General features: G+C 36.7%; 1 protein-coding gene across 1 annotated transcript in view; it reads left to right on the top strand.

Annotated features, from left to right (window-relative positions):
* osbp2a (oxysterol binding protein 2a) overlaps positions 1 to 17,284 on the top strand; it is a 21,087-nt gene extending 3,803 nt beyond the window's left edge. Inside the window, exons 3-14 of the mRNA XM_016247238.1 lie at positions 7,278 to 7,528; positions 7,679 to 7,847; positions 8,656 to 8,779; positions 9,357 to 9,411; positions 9,526 to 9,654; positions 10,557 to 10,799; positions 11,075 to 11,198; positions 11,939 to 12,042; positions 13,542 to 13,637; positions 13,777 to 13,961; positions 14,428 to 14,648; positions 14,756 to 17,284. Coding sequence (XP_016102724.1) covers positions 7,278 to 7,528; positions 7,679 to 7,847; positions 8,656 to 8,779; positions 9,357 to 9,411; positions 9,526 to 9,654; positions 10,557 to 10,799; positions 11,075 to 11,198; positions 11,939 to 12,042; positions 13,542 to 13,637; positions 13,777 to 13,961; positions 14,428 to 14,648; positions 14,756 to 14,898 — 1,844 coding nt within the window. The 3' untranslated portion in view covers positions 14,899 to 17,284. The remainder of the gene's footprint in view (positions 1 to 7,277; positions 7,529 to 7,678; positions 7,848 to 8,655; positions 8,780 to 9,356; positions 9,412 to 9,525; positions 9,655 to 10,556; positions 10,800 to 11,074; positions 11,199 to 11,938; positions 12,043 to 13,541; positions 13,638 to 13,776; positions 13,962 to 14,427; positions 14,649 to 14,755) is intronic.
* The last annotated feature ends 267 nt before the right edge of the window (positions 17,285 to 17,551 follow it).

The following is a 17,551-nucleotide window of genomic DNA, read 5'->3' as shown; positions in this document are numbered from 1 at the left end:
GGGGGTGGTTGGCTTCACACAAAGATCAGCCTAGGGGCCCCTGACGACATTAATCCGCCCCTGGTCGCAGTGCCAATCAAAAGCATCCCAGAATGCAGTTGGTGTGCAGGGCTGTAATTTTGGGAGGGGGGGTGACTATTTTTGCTCACTAGATAATTCCCATACTTTGCTGTTTTGAAAACTTTAGTATTATTTTCAAATGTGTAAAATGGCCATAAACAATGAGAAGTGATGTCAGCGTGTTTGTCATTGTTTAAGTAACTTGCCTTGTTATTCAGGCTTTAATAAGACATTTATCTCAACCATATACATCAGTTTTAAACAGGTCTGCATTTTTACCTTCTCTTCATATCTTTGATTTTATGTAGAGACATGAATTTCCCTTTCCATTTTAAACCACTTAAATCGCAGTGCATGTTACATGTAATTATTTATTTATCGCAGATTTACCAACCAGTTTAATCTGAACTCGCATTTAAAGTCTGAGAACATAATGCACCGTAAAATGATTTCCTCCATAAAACATTTGTTCCTATGTCTTCAATATCGCTTATTTAAAAAAACCGTATAGTGTATATAAGCAATATATAGTAAACAACTGGAATTTGCCTCTTTATTGCTATCTAAGGCAAAACATCTTTTTTTGAGTGTTTTCTATACTCATAAAATTTGCAATTTTTTTTACACAAATGCCACTAGGGGGTAGTATTGTTCATGATTTTTTTAAAAATTGTTTTTATATATATTTGAAATATTTTTAAATGCACAGTATTATGCAAAGTCATTATTATTTCCATTATTATTTTTATTTTTGTGTTATATTTAATAGACAGATTTCATTGTTTATCTACTGATATTTAAAAAATGAATGAAGGCAATGCATGTCTTACTTTTTATTTCAGTTCTCAGGATTTTTTTCTTAATAAAACTTAGTCCTGGTAGTTTGAGAAAGCACTCAAATATATTTGAATTGTACAAATAATTTGACTGTGTTTCCGGCTCCTCCTACATGATTGCATTTACATGAGCCTCTTTTCTTGTACAGTTTGCTCCCAAATGTGATTAATCTGCATACTGCACACCTTCCCATTGGGATGATATAAGATGTGCTGCTGAATGGAGTGACGAGCGTATAAGGTCCGCCCACCGTGCAGTTTGGAGAATGTGAGGTGTTATATTTAATAGACAGATTTCATTGTTTATCTACTGATATTTAAAAAATGAATGAAGGCAATGCATGTCTTACTTTTTATTTCAGTTCTCAGGATTTTTTTCTTAATAAAACTTAGTCCTGGTAGTTTGAGAAAACACTCAAATATATTTGAATTGTACAAATAATTTGACTGTGTTTCCGGCTCCTCCTACGTGATTGCATTTACATGAGCCTCTTTTCTTGTACAGTTTGCTCCCAAATGTGATTAATCTGCATACTGCACACCTTCCCATTGGGATGATATAAGATGTGCTGCTGAATGGAGTGACGAGCGTATAAGGTCCGCCCACCGTGCAGTTTGGAGAATGTGAGGGAAAGAGGGAGGGTGAGAAGGAAAACAGGAGCGAGAGGGATGGCAGGGAAGCTGGGAAGGTGACTGAGGAGACCGAGAGGGAACGCTACATTTTAACATCATCTTCACTAAATAAGCTTTGCTTGCTTTGTATTTATCAGTGATTCGAGAAAAGGTAGGAACAATTATAAATACATATGTTTGATTGCCATTTATGCAAAGCCATTTGTCTTTTGTCTCGGTGGACAATAAATTCAGAGTTCATAGATGCTTATAGCCTGTGTTTTGGTTTACTACTATGTGAACGTTTAGTGGAATATTACATACTAATTTAGCTTTCATTTCAGCTTTGATTTCAAAGTTCTGTATGCAGTGGCTTTATATGATCAGTTACAGGAATGAGTGTATTTTTATAGATTCTCTGAAGCACGTTGTGGCTACTCTATAACTGTTTATGTTTGCATGTGGTCACTCTTTTATGGGCTAAATACATTTAGTGCTTACAGCTTAGTCTGAATTTAGGTTTGAATTGGAAACCTATTGAGCTAATGTCCGACTGCGCAAAAGCACAATATGCTACATTTAGAACTACATTTGAAGATTTTCTGAAGTAATGTGAGCAATGTTCGGTTGTCAGGGTGTTGCTAGGTTGTTGCTAGCAAATTCTTGGTGTCAAACGAGTCCACGTTGAAGTTTCTTTGAGTGTGGTGTGAAAGTTGTGTTGTAAGTGTGAGAAACTGTGCAAATCGGATTATCTGTGATACAAAGTAAGCAGGCTGATGGGACAAATTGGATTGTCAGACAGCCAGTGAACTTAACTGTCGCTTGTTTTCGAAGATCCTTCCAGTCTTTTACGCTGGATCTCGCCTGCTCTGCGATCTGCTGTTAGTTTAGGTGTGGTTATTCCGAGATGAGTCACTCGTGTATCTCCAGCAGGTCAGAGGAAGGGGATCTTTATTTGATTCTCCAGCGCTGGTGCTTTTCCTCTTACGCCTGCCGAGGTTGAGCGAGCCTCTCTTGCTCTCTCTATTTTAATCCCACCTTTAGGACTCCCTCTGGCTGCAGATGTGGCTCTGTGATGTAAGACGAGGCGGTCGAGCACCTTTGGCAGGAGACGCAGGCACACAGTGGCTGTATGTGGGTCATCAGACTGGAGGAGTTCTCATTCTCTCTCTTCTCTTTGATTCTGCTCTCTAGAGATCCACGCTAATCCACTTTCCCCCGATTGTTTTCTTGGCAAGCAGAAAATTGCAGTCTTTTGCTTGGATTGGGTTAAAGGCGCTTTGGCTTAGATACAGTTTGGGTAAAATGATTGAAGCTGGCATTTCAGTGATCATGTAATCTTTGCAGATGATGGGTTCGGTTGATCCCCACTGTAAAAAAAAAAAAATCGTACTTGCAAAAAGTTCTTCTAACAAATGTAAAAAAGTAGCTTGAACAAAGTTTTTTTATTTTTTAATAATAGGAGTCAGTTTATAATTTTGTGTGAACTGAACAAGAATACTCAAAAATACTCCAAATCTTTCTAACAAAAGTTGTTTTGTTGACATTACTTGAATAAACATGTGTTTGTTCAGAATAACTACACAGTATGTTGCAAAGACATGCATTATTTTATTATAATGAATTAACTAATTTTCCTTAACCAGGAAAAGTTTAACTAGGTATTGTTTTTTCATGGCCGATAAGATGCAGATTGCTTTTATGCTTATATTTCCAATCACCAGTATCCAGAAAAGATGTTTAATTATTGATTTGTTTTTGTTTTCTGATTTTGACACAATAACTAATAAGACTATTTAAAATTATATAAATAGTACTAATGCTACATAATAAATGAATAATATTACAATGAAAAACATAAGATGAAAACATTTGCATTAGTTATATTATTTTGGTTTTCTGCTTTTCACCACCAAAAACAATTTTAATACTACAATGAATAATTTTTTTTATTATGCAATAATAATAATTATGAAAACTTGCTATGTAAATGGTTGCAAATTAATTTTGGTGTGTTTTATGTCTTTGTCTAATACATTATTATTAATGCATTATCAATTATTTAGTATTATTAAATATGCAAGCAATGCTTAAGTATTTTTAACCATTTCATATGTTTATCTAGGCTGCATTTATTTGATCATAAATGCAGTAAAAACAGTAATATTGTGAAATATTATTTCAATTTAAAATAACTGTTTTCTATCTGAATATTTTTTTAAATGTAATTTATTCCTGTGATGGTAAAGCTGAATTTTCAGCATCATTACTCCAGTCTTCAGTGTCACATGATCCTTCAGAAATCATTCTGATATGTTGATTTGATGCTTATGAAACATTTATTATCATTATCAATGTGCTGCTTTATATATTTGTTGGAACTGTGATGCATCTTTTCCAGATATAAGATATTTCATAGACATAGACAGGGTCACCTGATGATCTGATCAGGGTGCAGCAGGTCATTTAAAGGTCACGCCTCTACCCTTTTGTCTCCAGTCTCTGATACACAGATTGAGTGAGTTTCAGCTAACAGTGTGCCAGCGTGTGCACTGCTCGTCTCCTCATGTAGCCGCCTCAGGCTCACACAAGCAACTGCTTCCAAAAATGTCTTTCGTCACACAAGATGCAATTTACAGCCTGTTCTCGTCTATTTTCCAGTGAGTGATGGCCATGTTGTGTGAGAGAGCAGGCAAAGCGAGACGCATGAGCCCGTTTTTTCTTTCTTTCTTATTTTCCTTATAGCTTCTAAAAATAGCTGTGCTCCCAATTGCGTGGGACCTTGTTTCCATGGTAACCGTGTTCATTCACAGAAATCTGGTGTTTTGAATGGGTTGCTGGTTATTATGACGCCTCTCTTCACACTGGCTCATTCTGTCACCTACTGCCCACATTCAATTGTGATGTCCTTCAGCTCTATAATGAAATCTAAATCTGTATCTTTCTTTTTTTCCTCAATGGAAAGCATATTTACACTGTTTGAATCGTTCCCTGTCCGCTATATAGTGCACTACGTGCCATTCACTGTACAGAAAATACTAATTCTGTGGACAAGTCTATTTTATAGTGTAGGGGGCGGGGCTTCGGATTCTAGAGAGCATTTGATTGGACAGAAAGTTTGATGAGAAGATGAAGTACGATGTGACGTCAAAAAAATCGTTGAGCCGTTTTGGCGGAAGTGACGAACTGCAAGCTTTGAGTGCTTATATCTTCTAAATGCTAATTTTGTCACTGTTTTGGAGCACACTGCCTTATAGATAACCTTAAGACTAACATATTGATACTAACACCCAAAAAACTTACATTTTGATTTCATGGGGACTTTAAGGCTTGGCTGGAAAATATGCTTGTAATTGAAAAGTCCTCCACAAAAGGACAGTTTTAGTTCTCAGCTGTCACGTCAGAGCCCTCCAGCACTGTGTCTGTGCTATTAATAAAGTTATTTTAGTTCAGCCTGCAGCGCTGCAGTGACCATCTCTGTTGGTTGCAGAACATCATAACACACAATAACTTCCCTTATTTAAAGGGATATGCCATACTTTCTGTTCATCACTGGAATCATTTTGAATCGTCCTTCAGTTTGCAAAGAACAAACAAAAACTGCACATACAGGAATTTGCTTACAAATCTGTGGAAGGGGTCCTATAACTGGGTTTTACAATCCCTGTTAGGGACCCCCTTTCTAAAATATAAAGGCAATTATATATTTTAAGGCTCAGTTTTACAATGTGAATAAAATAGTTGGACAAAGACAAGATAAAAAACAAAATAAGCATCATCATTACTATTAGTCATTATTAAAAAATAATAGTAATTATTAATAATTATTATTATTTTGACAAGTTATAAATTACAGTAGCATATAAAATTTTATAGCACTTTTCATGGTAAATATTGGTCCAAAGCAACACATTTTCTTCTCCAAATTTTTCACAGACGCCTTACAACTGTGGTTCTCAGTCAGGGGGCCACTAGGGGACCAAACCTCCCAAGGGGGCACAGGCTGACTTTATTGTTAATATAATATTAATATTTTAAAACAAATACACTACATTCAAGATGACCTGAAATCATATTTCTTTTCCCACTTCAATAACTATTGAATCACAAAATGAATTGAGGTTAATTTATATAGACCACTTTCTGTTAATAATAATTTATAGTTAATGTATATCATAGTTATATTTCTGTTGACATTATTTAGAGGGCCTTTGAATATTGGTGTTGGACATTGGGGGGCCATCGAGTCAAAAACGTAGATAATCACTTCCCTAAAATAGCGTATAAAAAGAAAAAAGTAATAAATGTACTTTTTTGGGATGTCCAGACCAATGAACTGTCATTACCACATAGACCGGCTGTTAATGATCTGTCCGTCATGGACTACGTGACTTCGCCACTTCCTCTGGATTTTTTTTCTGCAAGTAAGCAACTAATAAAATTTTGATCGACTAAGCCTCTTCTAATCGACGGTTATTCGACTATTAGGGGGCAGCCCTACATATTTGTATTGACGCAAATGAAAATGAGGCTGTGCTGGATATATGTTCAATTGTTTGTGCTTTCCCCCCCAGGTTTTCTATTGGAACTTCTGTGGAAAGACGTAGTGTCAATGTTTTTTAGTTTTTTTTTAGTTTACCTAGCTACAACATGTACAATCCATTAAAAAGACAGCTCTTTTTAGGTTTCACTCATCTCAAATTAAAAACAGAGCTGTGTTTCACTAATATCTCTCCATGTAACTATTGTGCAGATGACTCTGGTGACGAGGGTCCACTAGGCCAGCCGGATCGTGCTCTGATCTAATTGAAAAGTCCTCCACAAAAGGACAGTTTTAGTTCTCAGCTGTCACGTCAGAGCCCTCCAGCACTGTGTCTGTGCTATTAATAAAGTTATTTTAGTTCAGCCTGCAGCGCTGCAGTGACCATCTCTGTTGGTTGCAGAACATCATAACACACAATAACTTCCCTTATTTAAAGGGATATGCCATACTTTCTGTTCATCACTGGAATCATTTTGAATCGTCCTTCAGTTTGCAAAGAACAAACAAAAACTGCACATACAGGAATTTGCTTACAAATCTGTGGAAGGGGTCCTATAACTGGGTTTTACAATCCCTGTTAGGGACCCCCTTTCTAAAATATAAAGGCAATTATATATTTTAAGGCTCAGTTTTACAATGTGAATAAAATAGTTGGACAAAGACAAGATAAAAAACAAAATAAGCATCATCATTACTATTAGTCATTATTAAAAAATAATAGTAATTATTAATAATTATTATTATTTTGACAAGTTATAAATTACAGTAGCATATAAAATTTTATAGCACTTTTCATGGTAAATATTGGTCCAAAGCAACACATTTTCTTCTCCAAATTTTTCACAGACGCCTTACAACTGTGGTTCTCAGTCAGGGGGCCACTAGGGGACCAAACCTCCCAAGGGGGCACAGGCTGACTTTATTGTTAATATAATATTAATATTTTAAAACAAATACACTACATTCAAGATGACCTGAAATCATATTTCTTTTCCCACTTCAATAACTATTGAATCACAAAATGAATTGAGGTTAATTTATGTCCCTATATAGACCACTTTCTGTTAATAATAGACGTAGTGTCAATGTTTTTTAGTTTTTTTTTAGTTTACCTAGCTACAACATGTACAATCCATTAAAAAGACAGCTCTTTTTAGGTTTCACTCATCTCAAATTAAAAACAGAGCTGTGTTTCACTAATATCTCTCCATGTAACTATTGTGCAGATGACTCTGGTGACGAGGGTCCACTAGGCCAGCCGGATCGTGCTCTGATCCAGGGGGCACTCAAGACTCTGGCCAGCAAGCTCGAAGACCTCAGCACCTGCAACGAGCTCATCGGGAAACACGGCGCCGCCCTCCAGCGCTCCCTCAGTGAACTGGAGGACCTGCGCGCCCCCAGCGACGGCGTCGATAAACTGAAGACCGTCAACGAGCGAGCCACTCTCTTCCGCATCACTTCCAATGCTATGATCAATGTGAGTTTCAATGGCTTACTTTTAGTTGACTCTGCATATTAGACACCAGACATTTTAACATAAAAATACACGTTTTATTATTAAAAATGGCTGAATTAGTAACCGAAAATGAGTGATAAATCTGAATGATTGGGCTGGTTTTTTGATCAGGCCTGCCAGGACTTTGTGGATCTAGCGGAGGCACACAGTCGGCGGTGGCAGCGCGCACTGCAGTATGAGCGGGAACAGCGTCACCACCTGGAGGAGACTATCGAGCAGCTAGCCAAACAACACAACAGTCTGGAGAGAGCCTGGAGAGAATCACCCAGCACACACAATAGTGAGGCTTTCTGACTGTTTTTTTTTTAATCTGTGGAGCACAATAAGCGATGTTTTGGAGATTGTCCAAGCTGCTGTTTTCTCTACACTGAGTGTGAAGAACAAACTGCCTTAAAAAGGTCAGATAGTGCCATAAAACACCTTAAAAGTTGTTCTTTTGATTCATGTGAACTATATTCATATGAAGTTATATTTTATAGTTTTAATGCACACCACCATTTAAAAGTTTGGTGTCAAACTTCAACTTCAGTATCCTGAAAAAAAGGTATCACCGTTTCCACAAAAGTATAAGCAGCACAACTGTTTTCAACATTGATAATAATATACATGTTTCTTGATCAGTAGATCAGCATATTAGAATGATTTCTGAAGGATGATGTGACACTGAAGACTGGAGTAATGATGCCGACATTCAGGTTTTCATCACAGGAATAAATTACATTTTAAAATATATTCAATAAGAAAACAGCTATTTCATATTGCAATGATATTCCATAATATTAATGTTTTCAATGTGTTTTGATCAAATAAGTATAGGCTTGTTGAGCATAAAGGACTTCTTAAATAAACATTAAAAATGTTTATGTTCCTCCATTATTAAAATGTATTAATAATAAATGAATTAAATGTTATTTTTAATGGCTTTGCCATGCAAAGCAGCATAACTATTTACATTTATAAATGTGATGCTAAATGCATGTTATTATGCCAGGCTTAAAATGCAACACTCAGTTTTATGCAAATGTTATACAAATTTTATATAATGCTGACCCGTCATTAAATGAGATTTTCCGTGTGTTGATCTTCAGAAGGGGCCGAGGGAACACCGGAGGGAGAATCCAGTGAAGAGAATGAAGACATAGAGTTCTTTGATGCCATGGAAGATTCTCCCGCCTTCATCACAGTGCCTGCAGACGATCACTCACAACACAGGTCCATATATATAGATCATATCATGAGAGATCCTATGATAGCCAGTGGCTTTCAGTCACAGGCCCAGACATCACAGTCCATTTACTGACCATCTGATGCATAGAATGACAAGAGCTTGATAAAATAACAAGCTCAAACTTGAGTGACTAGCTGGGAGTCAGAGCGCCCAGTTTTCTTTTCACAATTGACACTTTTTTTTTAGCTATTTCTCTTAAAATAATTATTGTTCTGAGAATGCTGCACTATTATTTGAATATTTTTAGGTGTCATTGATTTCAGATGCACCTTCTCTTGAAGTGATGCTTAAAATCAAAATGAATTGTGGTTTTCATGTCAGTTAGATGGTCTCTTCTTGGCCAAAATAAGTGGATGCTAAGTGGAATCATGTTATTGTGAATATTGCACACAACAAATTGTTTTTCAGCATCTGTACATTGTTTATCTACTCTGTGCTTGAATAATGAATGATCTTCCCCTAGTGTGGCTTGTGAGTACAATACATATTTACAGTAAGACGCAATTTGATATTTCAGTCCTCACTTGTGTTTCTGTGTGTGTGTCTTAAACATTTGAGCAGTAATCAGAACGTGACCAGTGGAAGTTTATCCAGTAATTGGAGCCAGGATGACAATGTGAGTTTAGGCTTTTGTTTATTCATAACATATCCAAACAGAACCACACATGCCAAATAGCATTCATCTTAATTAAGATGTTTGTTCACTATAGCGTTTTCTCTGTGTTTACAGGACGGTTCTGGTAGCTACTTGCGCAGGGGTAGACGCTGTCGTATCCCAGATAAGCCCAACTACTCCCTGAACCTGTGGAGCATCATGAAGAATTGCATTGGAAAGGAGCTCTCTAAGATCCCCATGCCTGTGAGAGGAGCCTCAGAATTTGTGTTATATAGAACTGAGTTATAAGCTATGGGAGATAATGCCCAATTATTATAAATAAAGAAATATTTCAACCAAAAAAGGAAGATTTGCTGAAAATGTTCCCATACAAGATGTAGATGAGTTTGTTTCTTCATGGGAATGGTTTTGGTTCCTCTGCACTAAATGGGTGCCTTCAGAATTAGAGTCCAAACAGCTGAATAATACATTACAATAATCCACACCACTCCAGTCCAAGCTGCATGTTTGTAATGAACAAATCCATCAGGAGATTTTTAACTTCAGACTGTTGCTTCTGGTTAAAATCCTCTATTCATAATACTGCTTTCTCTTGTCTGAATCGGGAGAGAAATATGCACCTATCAAAGCACCATTCACAAGTGAAAACAGTCCAAAACAGTTCTAATATGTGGGTGGATTTTGATGTTAGAGAACAACAGGGGATGGACTTTTTCACTGGAGGAAGCGTTATTATGGATTATGGACTTGTATTGTGGTCAGAAGTTACAGTTTTTATGTTGAAACGGCTTATTGATAGATTCATTTATTAAAAACACATATCTTTTTGCTTCACAAGATGTTAATTGATGGACTGGAGTGGTGTGGATTACTTGTGGATTATTGTGATGTTTTTATCAGCTGTTTGGATTCTCGTTCTGATGGCACCCATTCACTGCAGAGGATCCATTGATGAGCAAGTGATGTAATGATACATTTCTCCAAATCTGTTCTGATGAAGAAACAAACTCACCTACATCTTGGTTGGCCTGAGGGTGAGTACATTTTCAGCACAGTTTCAGTTTGGGGTGAACCTTCAAATTCTCAAAATCTTCATTATCAGTGTCTTGACATGGATCTGTGTGCATCTGAATCCTCACTTCCAGGTGAACTTCAACGAGCCGTTATCGATGCTGCAGCGCTTGACAGAGGATCTTGAGTACAGCGAGCTCCTGGACCGGGCAACACGCTGTGACTCCTCTCTGGAGCAGATGTGTCTGGTGGCCGCCTTCTCTGTTTCATCCTATTCAACCACCGTCCACCGCACAGGGAAACCCTTCAACCCCCTGCTGGGAGAGACCTATGAGCTGGACCGCGTGGAGGAGTACGGATACCGCTCTATCTGTGAACGTGTTGAGTTATTTTGAGGGGACAGCAAATTTACACTGTTATACAAGCTGTACACTCACTACTTTACATTGTAGCAAAGTGTCATTTCTTCAGTGTTGTCACATGAAAAGAAATAATAAAATATTTACAAAAATGTGAGGGGTGTACTCACTTCTGTGAGATACTGTATATATACAGTTTGTAAACATATTTTACTTACCTAATTATAGTTAATGCATTAAATGTTGTCAGTGATTGTGTGACACATTGATCAGCTCTTTCTCACTTTCTCTCTCAGATAAGTCATCACCCTCCAGCGGCTGCCCACCATGTGATTTCACAGCGAGGCTGGACCCTGTGGCAGGAGATCACCATCGACAGCAAATTTCGTGGCAAATACATCTCTATCATGCCGCTAGGTGATCCATCATGAGCTATGAGTCACCTTTAGAGCACATTCACATCATTACACACAGACACAGATACAAAATCCATCAGTCATGGCTCCTTTTAGACTAATAACCAATTTCTAGTGATACATTAAGTATACAATCCAGAGATACCTTAAAACATTGATTGACAGAGCAAATTTGATAATATATAAATTTTTTGTATTTTTATTTATATATATAAAAACGTGTAAGTGAATATACACACAAACACACACACACACACATATATGTAATATACATTATATGAATAGTAATCTCATGATTTCTGACCAACGTGTATATGTATATATATATATATATATATATATATATATATATACATATATATATATAAAACATTCACAGATACACACAAAATTTAAAAAAAATATTAAAAAAATATTAAAATTGCAAAAAAAATATAACCCCATTTTGAAAACCCATTGGCTAACATTAAAAACAACACTGGTTACCTAGATTCACTCTGCTCAAATGCAGTGTCTGAATAAATGTGCCGCTTCCAGGTAAGCGTTACTTCAAAGGAAAATTTCATTTGAGAACAGGTTTCTATTTTTATAGAGCCTTTTATACTGATGTGTATTGCAGGTCTCCCTGCAGCTTTGAGATATTTTTAGAGTGAATCAACTTTGTTCTCTTTTATTTCCATGTACATGTTTCTCTTTCTCCTGCCGATATTTGCTCATAGTGCCTCTCTTTGCTCTCTGCAGGCAACATTCACCTGAAGTTCCACGCCAGTGGGAATCATTATGTGTGGAGCAAGGTGACCTCCACTGTGCACAATATAATTGTGGGCAAACTATGGCTAGATCAAGTATGTGTGCGGTTTCATACTCTTTTCTCTTGTTTTTCTTTGTTTGTTATGTGTTTATATTAAAGATAACATTCCATATTGCACATCCTTCTAAATGTATGACACAATAGCAGAATTTTTAAAGAATTTCCTGGTTATTATTATTTTTTCTATTTAATGAAAGAGAATACGGACAGGTGCTGATAAACTCCAAAATGACAAAACAAAACAAAGGTATCATTAAAGTGATAAAAAAGGCGCATGCTCTGTAAACCTGAGTTATTTTATTATTTTTATATTTATTAATATTTTGAATTCGCTTTTATTTTACATTTTACTTTTCATTTTAATTTCAGTTTCAGTCATTTTGTTATGTGTTTTTGTCTTTTTTTAAATTTCTATTTAGCTTTGCTATTTTTATTTCAGTTTTAATTTTAGTTTTAGTACTTCAACTTAAAATTATTTCAGTTAGTTGCCAGTGCAACAGTTCTATTTTTCATTTCTATTTTCATTTATTTATTTATTTAAGCTTTATTTCAATTAATAATAAAATCAAAAATGTAACTGTTTAGTTTTAGTGCTAGGCCTATATTCCAAGTCTTTTGAAGCTGTATGATAAATTTTTTTGAGAAACTTGAATTGAAATTGAAATCATTATTTACTAAATCTTTATTGTGGTACTCAAATAAAAACATTTGATGTGTTATATCAGATTTGACCGAAGGAAAAAAAGTCATAGGGGTTTGCAGCAACATGAGGCTGATGAAATGATGACAGAATTTTCATTTTTGAGTAAATTGTATGGTTCGAGTCTATTTTAGTTTTAGTACTTCAACTTAAAATTATTTCAGTTAGTTGCCAGTGCAACAGTTCTATTTTTCATTTCTATTTTCATTTATTTATTTATTTAAGCTTTATTTCAATTAATAATAAAATCAAAAATGTAACTGTTTAGTTTTAGTGCTAGGCCTATATTCCAAGTCTTTTGAAGCTGTATGATAAATTTTTTTGAGAAACTTGAATTGAAATTGAAATCATTATTTACTAAATCTTTATTGTGGTACTCAAATAAAAACATTTGATGTGTTACATCAGATTTGACCGAAGGAAAAAAAGTCATAGGGGTTTGCAGCAACATGAGGCTGATGAAATGATGACAGAATTTTCATTTTTGAGTAAATTGTATGGTTCGAGTCCTCCCACGTGGTAAGGCATTACTCATCTTCAGCACTCCATCTGTTAGAGAAAAGTCACCACTGACACTGCTCTTCTCCATCTGTCTTCCGCTCCTGTCTTTCCCACTGCAGAGGAAATAGAAAACAATTATTACAGCTCTGGACTGAGTCAGTGGGGAATGCAGTTAAAATTAATTGACCATCAAGGCATGAAATCGAAATAGATCATATTAACCTCCTCAATAAATGTTCAATTCATGGCACTTAACTCTAATCCAAACACCTGCTCTTCATCACTTCAGCTCTGTCATTGTTATTAACGTATGACTCTTTGTCCTGATGCAGTCTGGGGACATTATAATCATGAACCACAGGAACAAGGACAAATGTCACCTCAAATTCTCCCCATACAGCTATTTTTCCAGGGATGTTCCCCGCAAGGTCAGTCTGTGTATCATCACCTTCATTCAGTCAGATGATTTTCCAGCATGTGAAATGTGAGGCTGTGTGCTGCTGACCTCTGCTGGGTATTGAGTGTAACTGCAGGAGTGTGTTTGCATGTACGTCCTCCTGTCCACAGGTAACAGGCGTTGTGATGGACGGCGAAGGCTGTGGCCACTACATTCTCTCTGGAACATGGGATGATAAAATGGAAAGTGCAAAGATCATAGAGAGCAGCCACGGCTCTGGAGGATCTGAGGGCAAACAGAAAACTGTCTATCAGACTCTACCACCAAAACTACTGTGGAAGAAATACCCTCTGCCGTAAGAGTCTTCTTTCTGTCTGTCTGTCTATCTATCTATCTATCTATCTATCTATCTAACTATCTAACTATCTATCTATCTATCTATCTAGCTATCTAGCTGGCTGGCTCTCTGTCTATCATCTGTTTATCTATCTGTCTGTCTTTATTTATAATACTTAAATACAAGGCTCAAAATTGCGACCATATTGTTTACATATGCTCCCAAAATGCTCCTAATCTGTTCAACCTCAAAATATATTTGGGAAAATTTGTGCTATGAAATTGGCTGAGTGCACTGCATTTACTATATATAAATTGTAGTTGTGGTGCTCCTTATTTTTTTGCTGGTGTTCCTAACTTTCTGAAGTTTGGAGCACCAGTGCTAGCTACCTAGTAAATAATTTAGATTTGAGCCCTGATATATTTCTCTTTTAATTTTTTTCTAGTAAATTTCTACTCTCTCTTTTTTTCTTCTGTAATTCCAGTGAGAATGCAGAGAACATGCATTACTTCTCTTCTTTGGCTTTGACTCTGAATGAGCCGGAGGATGACGTTGCCCCTACTGACAGCCGCCTACGGCCCGACCAACGGCTGATGGAGGCGGGCTTGTGGGACGAAGCGAACGCTGAGAAACAGTGTCTGGAGGAACGTCAGAGACTGGAGAGGAGAAAGAGAGAGGCGCAGGCCAATCTTGCTCTAGAAGAGGGTAAGACACAGCCTCACACACCCATTGTTTCATATACCTAGTAGGCAGCATACAGTAGGAAATTAGCAGAGTATCTCACTGCAGATGTTTTGTCCTGGATTTGACAGGTAAGGAAGCCGAGAGCCACCAGCCCTTGTGGTTTGAGAAAAGGACTGATACAGAGACAGGTGAGAGCAGCTACGTGTATAAAGGAGGCTACTGGGAAGCCAAAGACAGACAAGACTGGAGTCAGTGCCCTGCCATCTTTTGAAGGCTCTCTTCCATACCAGGACCAGCTTGCCATTCCAAATCATCCTGTATTAGGAAAGCAGCTTACCAATGTTTCCCAGATGTGGAATATGCAGATTCCAAGGCACCCATATTTGTATATATATATATATATATCTTAATTTGATGTGCATTCATGGGGGCATTGAGACACCTGTATTGTAGCAGGAAAAATTCACATTGCATGGAAAACCGCTCTAAGCACAATAGATGGAGGCACTTTATAAATGTGACAGTGACAGACAATGATCTGGGGAATGTAACAACACTTCACCAGGGAAAAGATTCTTCCGCAAAGCTGATTTATACCCTGGTTTTTAACTGTTTCAGGTCAACTGTATGATATCCATGAATTATCCACTATTGTGTGATTCAGAGCACATGCTACTTTTGAAGTATGAAGACCGAATGCCCTCAAGACTGTGTTCCTGCATTGAGCTGTAGTGTAGATGAGGTGTTGTGTAGTTTCAATAGTGCAAACATGCTCCATAAACAACCTAGATAGAATCCAGATCAGTGAATCGATGTTGCTTCTACAAAATAACGCTTACCAAGGCTTAGATATTTAATGCGAGAATTCGTTTTTAGCTGCCCGTTTAGTTATTTAGCACAAGCGTAATGTAAATGTCATTGTGTAGGTGATGAATTACAGCTTAATGGAAATTCTCCATATAGAGCATCTTCACTGTCCTGGCTAATGTTTGCAAACATGCTAAAAAAAAATCAAGCATTTATTTATTTAAATAGATGAATTAATAATACTTGCACGTTGTTCCATTATATGACTCATCTGCATGCAGTGCAGATTTTTTTGAAATAATTATGCAAATTAGGCATGCACTTTAACAGATATGCTCATATATTTGTTTAACACTCACAGGAAGGTACAGTAGCAGATCACATTTTAGGGTGTTTTGCAAACCTTTGGCCTTGACTATTATCAACAATTAGCATTTTGTGGTGGCAATAATTTCTAGTTTCCGGTATTAGCTGCTAAAGCATATTTACACTACATACTTCATTCATGCTGCAAGGAACAGTAGTCTAGAATACTGACCGTACACGTTAACCATAATGAGGATGAAGGCAAACTCGTATTTGGGCATTAAAGCATTCAGAATATTAGCAGACCACTGTTCTGAGAGTATACCATGTCAGAACTAAATACATTGTGGACAGTGAAGAGGACTGACTGATATTTACCATCTGTGTTTGAGTTTTTCAACCAAAAGCAAGTTGTTTTCAGAGATCTTGAGATCAGAGCCACAAAATGACACTTTCCAATGTACACAGTGTTAACCAGACATATTGATAACCTTAAAAAGCTGATTATTGTAACTAGGTAAACTGTATGATTATGATGCCGATATGGCATCACTGGAAGTTTCAGTGTTTCAAGATGCTGCATTCCAGGGACTCTACATTTTTCAAAAGATAATGATGTGAATTTGTAGTCTTGGTTGTTAAAATAATCTGAATGTATCATATGTAAAAGAAGGATATTAACAATAATTATATGTGCAATATTTCAAGGGTTATCAATGGTTGGTTGAGGTCTGTTGGTTTGTTTTGTAGCATTTTAGTTCTTATCATGGCCAGAAGCTGGCGCCAATATACTTGTCTTAGAATAACGGGATCATCATTTCTCACTTAAAGCAACTCTATGCAGTTTTTTCTTACCTTGAAATATCAGTTTCAAAATAATTCGGAGTCAACTTTCACTCAGTTCTAATAAGGCAAATGGCTTCTGTTTCTTTCCCTTGAGTATGTCATTTTGGTGCGAAAATTCGGCAAAGCTCTGCGGCACCAACAACACTGTGTGTGTACAGCTATACACTCACTGTAATTATGACAGTAGTATATTTACAATGGTGAATTCCACTCACTTGGCTGTAGGGGGCGCCAAAATCGCAAAAATACACAAAACTTTTTTATTTTTGCCTTTATTATGATACGACAGTGGAGAGCAGGCAGGAAGGGAAGTAGGAAAGAGGGGGACAGGGTCGAGAAAGGTCCTCGAGGCAGGATTCGAACTCGGGACGCTCTTAACGCAACAGCGTTATATGTCGGCACACTTGCCTACTAGGCTATTGTCGCCGACGAATACACAAAACTGCATAGAGTTGCTTTGAGCTACATGGTAAAATACAACACAGTATTGTTTTAATCTTCTAGGAGCAATGTAGTCTCCTGGCAACAAAAATATGCTGAAATCGACAGGGTGAATATGAAAGTGAATTAGTTATTCATTTATTTTTACATTATCTCAATGTTTTGTATTTGTATTTTGAACCAGACACTTTTAAGCTGTAGTTGCACTCAAATATTTTTCATTTAAGATTGATAAAATGTCTCAATGTTTTGTTCCACATCAATACTATAAAATAAATGTGACAATATTCTCAGTTAATCCTCTTTATAGTCACAGTACTGTTGCACACTGAAACACTCCCACTAATGGAAGATCGTGATCCACTGGTTCAGAAAGGCAGACTTTATCACAGGCATTTAAAATAATACTTCACTCCAAATTGAAAATTTGCTGAAAATGTACTCACACGCAGGCAGTGGTGGATAAAGTAGCCTACCTGAAAGCCACACTCGAGTTAAAGTACAGCTATCTTACCAGAAAATGA

Source organism: Sinocyclocheilus grahami, unplaced genomic scaffold (genome assembly GCF_001515645.1).
Source record: "Sinocyclocheilus grahami isolate Dianchi unplaced genomic scaffold, SAMN03320097.WGS_v1.1 scaffold828.1, whole genome shotgun sequence".
NCBI classification, from domain to species: domain Eukaryota; kingdom Metazoa; phylum Chordata; class Actinopteri; order Cypriniformes; family Cyprinidae; genus Sinocyclocheilus; species Sinocyclocheilus grahami.
The sequence above is the reverse complement of the archived record's forward strand: the minus strand, read 5'-3'. Positions and strand labels throughout refer to the sequence as shown.